This window comes from Cinclus cinclus, chromosome 1, assembly GCF_963662255.1.
Source record: "Cinclus cinclus chromosome 1, bCinCin1.1, whole genome shotgun sequence".
In the NCBI taxonomy this organism is placed as follows: Eukaryota; Metazoa; Chordata; class Aves; order Passeriformes; family Cinclidae; genus Cinclus; species Cinclus cinclus.
This window is the reverse complement of record NC_085046.1, coordinates 70,114,459-70,124,841: the sequence shown is the minus strand read 5'-3', so window position 1 is coordinate 70,124,841 and position 10,383 is coordinate 70,114,459. Positions and strand designations below refer to the sequence as shown.

Below are 10,383 nucleotides of genomic sequence, written 5' to 3'. Positions count from 1 at the left end.
AGAGTATTTAAGCAAAGCAAGCTATATCTGAAAGCACAGTACAATGAAACATGAATTTTGTGCATCAGTCTTGCTTCTAGATTAGGTGACCTTAGACAAATTATATTGCCTTATATATTAGAATTGAATTATAGTGTCAATGATTCCATTACTTAAACAAGAGTAAACTACAGGCCTTTGAAGATCTACTGACAGTAAGTACTGTGCAGAAAATAGATACTTTATTACACCTACTTATTTTTAGAAAATAAAAATAGCCTCTGCTTTTACCTATATCTGTCCAGACCTAGACCAAATGTAAATATAATTTGTGCTTGAATTTTCAGCATTGAAAATATACAAAGAGATAATATTTTCTTGTTTTCATCAAGCTACTATGAAGTGCTAAGGAATTGTAGCCTTCAGTGAATGAAAGTGCAGGCTGCTTGTTTGACTGCTCTGAAAAGGTAAACAGAAAGCACATACAGATTCCAGAGCCCTGAGGAACTGTTACAAATAGGTAAATGTATAGAAATACAGAAGGAAGAAAGTTTGTCAAAACAGTTTCTAACACGCATGAGAGGTGAGCATAGCAATAGACATGTTAACATAGAATGATTTCCAAATTAGTTGTTGATATTTTATAGCCTGAAAACTCCTATTAAAGTGCATGTGCTATGTGTGTATGGTCTTCCCATCATTGCATTGTTATTGTACTTCTGCTCTTTGCTCTAGGCAATACTGTTACACCATGGGCTCCATCGGTCCAGTGAGCACAGAAGTTTGCTGTGACATATTCAGGGAGCTGAGAACCCAGAGTGTCCAGGAGAACATCTGCTATTCCCCTCTGCTCATCATTTCAACCCTCTCCATGATCTACATAGGTGCAAAAGATAACACTAAGGCGCAGATAGAAAAGGTGAGACTACATTTAGGATTTAAACCCTCCTGCTGCTCAACAGAGCCACAGCCCTTAATTATATGGTAATGCCCCTCAGAGGCTAAAAAATGTGGATCCAGAGTTACCAAAAGATGGATTCAGAGTTATCAAAAGCTGTGGCCACCTGAAACTCCTGCAGTGTTAAACAAATGCATCAACCTGAAATCTTGAGACTGGATTTAAATTTTATCATAGTTCAGCAGTAGAATTCTCAAAGACATAAATACATTCTAAAAAAAAATCTATAGGGAAAAGGCCAAAACATATACCCAGACTGCAAAGTGTTTCATGTGTTTCCTACAGCTCTAAATATCTTCACAGATAGTGGCTGGCTTGTTACTCATAACAAGGTTGGTATTACTGGTAGCACATACTGGAGCTGCATCCTAGATATTCAATAGAAAAAAGGATCGTCTAAGCAGGCAACAGTAGGAATGGTTATTCAGAGATGGTACAGATAGATTGCACTTTTTGACTCACTCTCAGTTAGTCAGTAGGTTTGCTTCAAACATTATGTGTTAATCTCAGTTGCATAACCTTTTTCTTGTCATACCAGTTATTTCAACTACTGTTGTTCTTAATTACAGGCTATCCACTTTGATAAAATCCCAGGATTTGGAGAGAGTGCTGAATCTCAGGTATAGAAACAATTTAATCCCTTCTCCACGTCAGTTTCTCTTGGGAGCAAAATCCATCAGAAAAAGCAGCCTCATAGCAGTTCCAACCTTACTCCAATGTGCTCCTCATCCAGCATTTGGGGGAAGACTTCCTTCATAAGAATCAATGGAATTCAGAGAAGATTTCAGAGCAAGCATAAAGTGAAACCCATCACCATAACATTGGGACAATAAGGGGAAATTGTAGATATTTGTATGATTAGGCAAAGTAGCTGGGTGCTAGTGGTTAAACAGGACTGCTTGGGAACTGTTGGGAACTAATCTGCTGGAGCTAGATTACTGTAGCAGGTAATCAAAAGCCCCCCCAAGAATGGTATGAGGAAATCACAGTATAAAACCAGCACCAAATTGCATATATTGCAAAATTACTACATCAGCATGGGATGAACAGTTTTATAGGCAGAAGCATCTGAAATACTTCTACTCCTTTCATATAGTGTGTAATACCTGGTCATTATTAAAACTAGGATAACATAATCTGTATTTTTATTTGTATTCATGTCAATCAGTGCGGCACATCTGTAAGCATCCATGCTTCACTTAAGGACATCTTCACTCAAATCACCAAACCAAGTGACAATTATTCAATCAGCATTGCCAGAAGACTTTATGCTGAAGAGAGATACCAAATTCTGCCGGTGAGTTGCTCTAAGATAGATCTGAATGTCAAAACTGTAACTTTCTGTAATTTAAACAGCACTGTCAGAAATCTAGGCTCTGCTACAGAAATTTTCTTCCGTATGGAAAGATTCTCTCTATCATGACCCTAACCTTTGAAAGTCTTGAGAAAAAAATGTGACTAGCCAGAAAGATGTTTGTGCAAAGTACAGTAAAGATCCAATCAAGTCAAGGTTAACTGATTAATAAAGGCACATTTTGTTGGCAAGAGCTAACTCCAACCCTTTTCTCAACTTGCAAAACAAACCTGAAAAAGAATTTCAGGCTCGCAAAAATATTCCAAGGTTTTCCATTGAATGGAACATCTAATTTGAAATTCAAGGAGAATACCATGGCAAAGAAAATTTAAAAGTGGGCAAAGAGAAAAAATAAAAAACAACCACCCATACTTAACTGAAATGAATGTTGCTTTTAGATTAAACTCAGTTCTGGAAAATATTTTTAAAAAATGTGGGCATATACTCTTGCTTGAAACAATGTATGTCAAATCTTAAAATGCTTATGAACTATCTTATGGTTTACTGATTAGCCTTAATAAGCAGATTACTCATATCTGTTAATGTCATTCTTGTCTTTTATTTCTGCAAAATTCTTTCTCATTCAGATCTGAAAATGGCATACTCTTTCTTTGCAGGAATACATACAATGTGTAAAGGAGCTGTATAAGGGAGGTTTGGAATCTATCAGTTTTCAAACAGCTGCAGAAAAATCCATAGAGCTCATCAATTCCTGGGTTGAAAGTCAGACAAATGGTAAGAGGAAGCCAACTATGAGCAGAGGTATTTTCCCTTCTTCCACCATGTTTGAACAACATGCGAGAACATTTTAAGACAGGTGAAAATAAAACAAAACCTCTCCCTCTGCTCCTTCTCTTGGATAATAGATCAGTTCCCAGACACAGCACTATCATCTAACAAATTATTTTTGTTCCTCAGACACACCCCTGTTAAAGGACTCTTTCTATCTGTAGAGACTTTGTGGATATGTAATACTTCCAGTCCTGATAAAAGAAACAGCACTAAAATAGCTTTATATACATTGACAAATTGTGTGACACCAATGTTTCAACTTTTGTTTGGAGCATAAAGTATTAAATGTTTGGCTGGGAGACCATCCTGGGATAAAAGGTTCCAATGGTTCTTCCTGTTGTCACAAAATATACTGATTTTGTACCAAGTAAATCTCTGGATCTCATATCTCTCACTATAATTCTTTATAGGGAGAGAAACAACAGCCATTGCCAACAGCAGTAAGCAAATCAACCTTGGAACTACAAGAAAACATCTACAAAGCCAAAATAATGTCCCTGCCCTACACCCTCCTTCCCACAAATTCCTTACCCTCTATTTAATGTTGTAATTTCCAAGCAAGATGTGTTATACAGAGATGTGTTATACATGTTCTCTCTTCCTACGCATTCTTGAAGGGACGATCAAAAATATCCTTCAGCCAAGCTCTGTCAGTCCTCAAACTGACATGGTCCTGGTCAGTGCCATCTACTTCAAAGGACTGTGGGAGAAAGCATTCAGGGAAGAAGACACCCAGACAGTTCCTTTCAGGATTACTGAGGTATGTGGGTATACATCACTTTAAAGGTGTCATCTAGAATTTATGAAGGGAGTAGACTAGTTGCACAATCTTCCTGAGAAAAGCAATTATCAGCTTTGACCATAAGCAGGCATTTCTACACTCTAGGAATAATCTTAGTGAAAAATATATTATTTTCTTTGGTTTTGCAGCAAGAAAGCAAGCCTGTGCAGATGATGTCTCAGATTGGTACATTTAAAGTGGCAGAGATACCTTCTGAGAAATGTAGGATCCTGGAGCTTCCATATGCCAGTGGGCGGCTGAGCCTGTGGGTGCTGTTGCCTGATGACATCTCTGGCCTGGAGCAGGTATGGCCCTGGCAACTGGGTTTCAGAAGACTACAGACATGGTGAAATTTAGATGCTGAAAAGCTCTTCACAATAAAGTCATCCTCAAGCATTTCCCCAGCCCAGATCTGAATACTGCCAAAATGGGATTGTTGCACAGAGGCATGCAGCTGTCTCAGTGGTCTTGCAAAAGTTTGGGCTGAGAATGGATTGCTAAGCAATTGCTTTAGTGGGTTAAATTTTTGTCACTGCAGAACAGATTCTTCTCAGATAAGCAGCTGTTACTCCAGCTGGAGCTTCAAAGCTTTTATATCTCAATCTCTGCATACTGAGGAACTTTCAGGGAAGTTCATGTTCATGCATTAAGAAATTATTGAATGGCTTGACAGCCTTCAACATGCTTCCTTCATACTTTCAAATATTAAACTATCCAAAAATTGAATATAAGTACTGCAATGGTTAAAGCAGTTTCCAAAAGTAAAACATATATGACATATTACTGTTGATATGAACAGAATACAGCCATTTCCAGGAAGGCAGTTTGAGTAGGAAAAGTTATGCAATAAATCTGAGTTCATTGAAATGATTGCACACTAACTCAAACAACCTAAATTATAAAAAAACCCCAGTAATTTGAACACAGCTAAATTTCTTCAGTAATAACTGATAGCTCATTTATTACTGAAGAAATTTAGCTGTTTTCAAATGCCTCTAGATACTTCAGGTATTAACACTTCTCTACTTGGAGGTCTTAAATGTAGATAGAGCTTACAACTCATAAGCACGGAATGACTTTTGGAATATATTTCTGAAGAAAAGAAGATAAATAGGCAAGAGCTTTAGGAAATTTGCTGACTTTCCATCTAATTAAGACTATTAATTGGCAGCAAGCCTATTAAAGAAACAGGAAGCAGGACAGAGGAGAGAGAGTCATGGTTTGCTTTCCTCTTCTAGACACATTAATCCATATATACCCAGAAAATACACCATAACAAAAGCAGTCAGTTTAAGAGAAATAAAAAAACACAAATGGTACTACATTGCTACAAAAGAAGCTGTGCTCTCCTCCCAGAGATCTAATTTGTTTGTTTCCTTGCAGCTTGAGACCGCAATCACCTTTGAAAATCTCAAGGAGTGGACCAGTTCTAGTAAGATGGAAGAGAAGAAAATTAAAGTTTATCTCCCCCGCATGAAGATTGAGGAGAAATATAATCTCACAGCTGTCTTAAAATCCTTGGGTATCACCGACCTGTTCAGCTCATCAGCCAATCTCTCTGGCATCTCTTCAGCAGAGAGCCTGCAGGTGTCTGGAGTGTTCCATGAGGCATTTGTGGAGATCTATGAAGCAGGCAGTAAGGCAGAAGGCTCATCAGGAGCTAGGGTAGATGACACAAGTGTCTCTGAAGAGATTAGGGCTGACCACCCTTTCCTCTTCTTGATCAAGCACAACCCAAGTGACAGCATCTTGTTCTTTGGCAGATGCTTTTCCCCTTAAAGAGAGGAAAACTGAAAGAGCTTCTGTCCCTCACAGCAAGACCCAAAGTGCCACAGTATCAAGGGTAAAAAGAAACTCAAACTTTCTCTTTTATCCATATTTTCTAAAACCAGAAGGCTTTATTTAAAAAAATTTAAAAAAAGTTAAGGCAGAGAAATTTTGCCAGGAAAGCAGAGGCCCTTTACCTTTCCTTTCTGCTGAGTGTTATTGTTATTTACTCATAGATGAAGAGCCAAGGGAATGAAAATTTGACTCAAAGAAAGCATAAGCACTAACAGAGATGTTCTCAGTGCAATTTAACAATAATAGTGCTGAATCATCACAGTGAAAAAACACATCACCGCTTTTTGGAAAAAATGTAGTCTTCTAACTGAATCAGTTTCTCTATGGACAAATTTTTGTGGTGACTCCTCTGGAATAAGTCACTCAAAATTTCCTAGATTAAACTTTAAATTACTACCAAGCATACACACTCTGACAAAGCAATTGATTTTTATTTCTACCCCTGATACTGCAAGGCTCTTCCTCACTTTCTAAAGATGCATTACAGGAATATTATAATTAATATTTCTTCTTAAGCCTTTTTGGATCAATCATCATGACCAAGCATGGCAGGTTGCTATTCAAATTTTCTCCATGTATCCTATCCCTGCATATAATGGGTCTTGTGGATGTACATTTCTGTTCCTTTAATCATAATAAAATCTTATTTAAGCAAATGCTTTTCATTTGGAGTATTTTAAATTCATCTGGAACAGGGTAGTCCTGGTTATGTGTATAAATCTGGGGCTTTGCATGGATGGCAAGTTGAACATGAGTCAGCAGTGCCATGGCAGCCCCTGGCAACCTGGGGTGTCCTGGGGGGCACCAGGCACAGCATTGCCAGCTGGGCAAGGGAGGGGATTGTCCCACTCTGCTCTGCACTGGGGCAGCCTCACCTCGAGTGCTGGGGGCAGTTTTGGGTGCCACAATGTAAGAAGAACATCACACTTCTAAGAGTGAGTGCAGAGGAGGGGGACCAAAATGGTGAAAGCTCTCGAGGGCTAAACTGAGTGTCTGAGGTCACTTGGCTTTTTCATCTTGGAGAAGAAAAGGCTGAAGGGTGACCTCATCTCAGCCTACAGCTTCCTTACTGGGGCCAGTGGAGGGGGAGGTGCTGCTCTCCTCTGTCTGGTGACCAGCAAGTGCATGAGAAAATGGAATGAGGCTGTATCAGGATTGGAGCTTAGGAAAATTTTCTTCATCAAGAGGGTTGGTCACTGGAACAGGCTTTTCCAGGGAAGTGGTCATGGTGCCATCATACCTGTTAGAGCTCAAGGAGCATCGGGACAATGCTCTTAGTCATATGGTTCATTTATAGATAGTTCTGTGAGGAGCAGGGAGTTGAACTCGATGATCCTTACGAGTCCCTTTCTGGCTTGAAATATTCTATGTTTCTGTGATTTTTCTGTCTGTATTGGTTCATTGATTTCAGAGAGGTGAGGAATAAGTCTCTCATAACTCTGGACTAAGATAGAATATAGAAACCAATTTTCTGCCAGGAAGGCACCTGTGTGACCCATAGTCCCTCATGAATGCCACTCAAGCTAGTCAGATACAGTAATTCCTGCACAAAACATGAATCATCCAGTTTCTCTGGAACAGTAGTTGATAAGCAGTCAGGAAGGCAGCTAGATATGTGCAGAATTTACGTGCCACTGTGACACAGCATTGCCTCAGAGAACACAGGGGAATGGGAAATGGGAAGGAGTTCTTTACTTATCTTTGAGCTGTGTTTACAAAACTTTATGGGCTTTTATTCAGAAACTAAAGAGAATAATCATGCTAGGTGGTGGGATGTCTATGATGAGTTACCGTTTTTCTCTGGAATAAATTATTCATCTGTTTGCCACTGAAGCAAGAGAGGAAACAGAACTGTGAGGAACTGTCACAAAGAAGCACCAGAAAAGTGAAACCAGAAGATCTTTTTTTTGGGGGGTGGGGAGGGAGGTGCAGCTATTGCAAGAAGGCTATACTCTTTCCTGATTCCAGTATGCACAGCACAGCATCATAGTGCTGGGAAGACTGTGGTAGAATGCTTTTTCAGTTCCACCACACAATATTTGCTTTTTCTACTTGTTTTGGCTTCCCTTGCTCCATCCTCCAAAATAACAAATACTTTGGCAGGATCTAGGGGACACAAGTTGCTGGTAGCAAACATGATCCTGCAAAAGAACAAAGATAACATGACACCACCTTCACTGGTCTGTAAATAGGTCAAATATATTATCTTACTTTCTTTTATCTTAGCTGATTGCTGATCAAGAGATAACAAATGAGGAAGCTTACTGGAAGAGAGTTAGCAGTGTGTTTACTATGGTCTTGGAGTTTCTGTTGATCTGATCATGAAAATAGGGCACCTAAATTTCCATGGACACATAAATTTCAGCAGATTTTTTCTTAAACTGCAATATTTCCAGGTGGTTTTAGTTTTTATCAATTAAAGCATACTTCTTCACAAACAGAAGACACAAAGAAGTACATCTGCTCCTGTGTGTAGACAGATATTTTCAGTGCTGCCTCCTGATTTCTGTTGACTTCACCTGCCAGTACAGCAACAAGCAGTCATATTCTTGTCCTCAGTAGTCACTTTCTTAAAAGAAAAGAAATCCCCATGTATTCCCAGTCCTGTTTTCAAAAACCATTTTGGAATCTGGCAAATCATATCCCCATTAAGGAATGGATGCTGGAGTTCTCAGATCCCAGACAGAGAAATATTTGTTTGAATGCTAAAAGTTTCAATAGCCTTCCACATCTGAGGTACCATAGATTCTGTAATAACAGGCACCCAAAGTACAGGCCCCTAGAGGAATGAGCCTGGATCTAGCCCCAAGTTATGTGCCAGATATCAGACCTCCACCACTCAGCATGGAACAAATCCTCTCCTTTGTGCCAACAAATGAGGCTACAGCTTCTTCTCACCATCCTGAAAGAAGCAAAACAGTTAGCAGCATGTCCTAGGGATTTTAGCTTTCTGCTGTGTCATGAAGAACAGGTAGATTATGCTCTTTTTTTTTTTTTTTTGTCTTTCAGGACAAGTATGGAAGAAGTCTCATACTCACAGCTTTAGGATCTGTCATTAGAGGCTTTTATTGCTCTACCACCACACCCCACGTATATTTGTAATTTCAAGCATGCAAAGAGACAAAATTAGTTCAAAGGATTAGTAAATTGTGCTGATACAAGACTACGCTTGCTTGCTTGCTTTCTTGTGGTCTTACAATAGGAGGTAATTGCACAGAGATGACAGAATTTGACCCTGAGGCCTTACTGTTTATTCCAGCACAAACTGTTCTATTACATAAAAATGCAAGTAATATTGCTTGGTTGAACAGAGTCAGTTATTTGCAAAGACTGGTTTCCTGAAGTTCACAGAGTTGGAGAGTAACTCGTGTTGGAATGGGCAGCTGACAGTCATCTGGTCTTAACTTCAGAAACACATCAGGGCCCTTCCCAGCCAAATGTTGCATATCTTTAAATTTGGAGAATCCACAGTGTTAGGACTAATTTAATTTTAAACACAAATACAAATATTACTAATGTAGAAATAATGTAGACTGTCTAGCCAGCTTAGCTTTCTCCCACCAAATGAGAGTTGGCCACATGTGTGAATGAGCCCCACCACTTCCTTCATTTTGATTCTCCCATGTCAAATCCACAAAGATCTCCATTTTCCCTTACTTTTAAACCTCTTGGAGCCCATGCAGAATACCTCTGAAAACCCAAAGGAGTGTTTAGTCAACAATGTGAACAGGAAATTTCTAGGATGGTAAGCAATGCTAAGGAACAAAAGTGAGATAATAGCTTCATGCCTCACATTTTTAGTCCAGAAGCATAATTTATACTTTATCTACATTTTATTACATGGGAATATCACTGGGATATGGTTTGCACCTGGCCTCTATTTCCTCACTGCTACAGTATTGAACATCACAATAAAAAAAAATTAATACCATATAGTCCAACTGCCTTGTGAAAGAAGCAAATAGTACCAAATTGCATTCTACTCCCACACAAAAAAAAAATTCTAAACTAATTTTGTGCTTATTTCTTTAACTCATTCATCATTTTTCTACCTTTTCTAAATGCTAGCAATAGCACCCCACAGCAGGCAAACTGAATTTCCATTAGTGGCACCTTCAGAGAACAAGAAAATGTTCCTAGAGTTGAACAAATCCTTACAAGGAAGGTTGACTTCTTAGTCACACAGGTAAAATTCCAGTTTAGTGGCTCTGATAAGAAGCCAATAAGAAGTGGGAGAACAGTGAAGTGCCAGATGTGTTTTTGTAAGGAATGGAATTGCAGATCAAAGGGGCCAGAGGATGAATCATTGAACTTCACAGGGCTGTGCACAGGAGCAGTTTTTCTTTCCTCTTCCCTCTTTTTCATTCTGCCTCATTTCCCTTGGATGTGGCTCATTAACTATCTTTCCCCACGGTGCTGACTATCCCCACCCTTACCATGCTCTCCTTTTTCCTCCTTGCCCTTCAGCAATCTCTGCTTCTCTGGGCAGTGAGGGGAGAGGGCAGGGCTGGAGTCAAGGCTTGATTCTAAGAAGACAAATGTCAGGGAGAGGTAAAAAGTGAGAGGACAGTTTGCTCCTCCTACTGCCTGGAGGGACCATCTGCTATGAAATTATGCTGCGTCAGCTACAGAGGCCAAGCCGCATCTCGGTTGCATCTGCAGGAGGTCGGGGGAGAG

At 39.4% G+C, this 10,383-nt stretch overlaps 1 protein-coding gene across 1 annotated transcript; it reads left to right on the top strand.

Annotated features, from left to right (window-relative positions):
• Positions 1-730: 730 nt before the first annotated feature.
• Positions 731-5,643, top strand: LOC134046191 (ovalbumin-like). Its single transcript, XM_062496540.1, has 7 exons — positions 731-898; positions 1,507-1,557; positions 2,106-2,234; positions 2,909-3,026; positions 3,701-3,843; positions 4,014-4,169; positions 5,248-5,643. Exons 1-7 carry the CDS (start codon positions 731-733, stop codon positions 5,641-5,643), a joined length of 1,161 nt encoding a protein of 386 aa, XP_062352524.1.
• Positions 5,644-10,383: the final 4,740 nt, after the last annotated feature.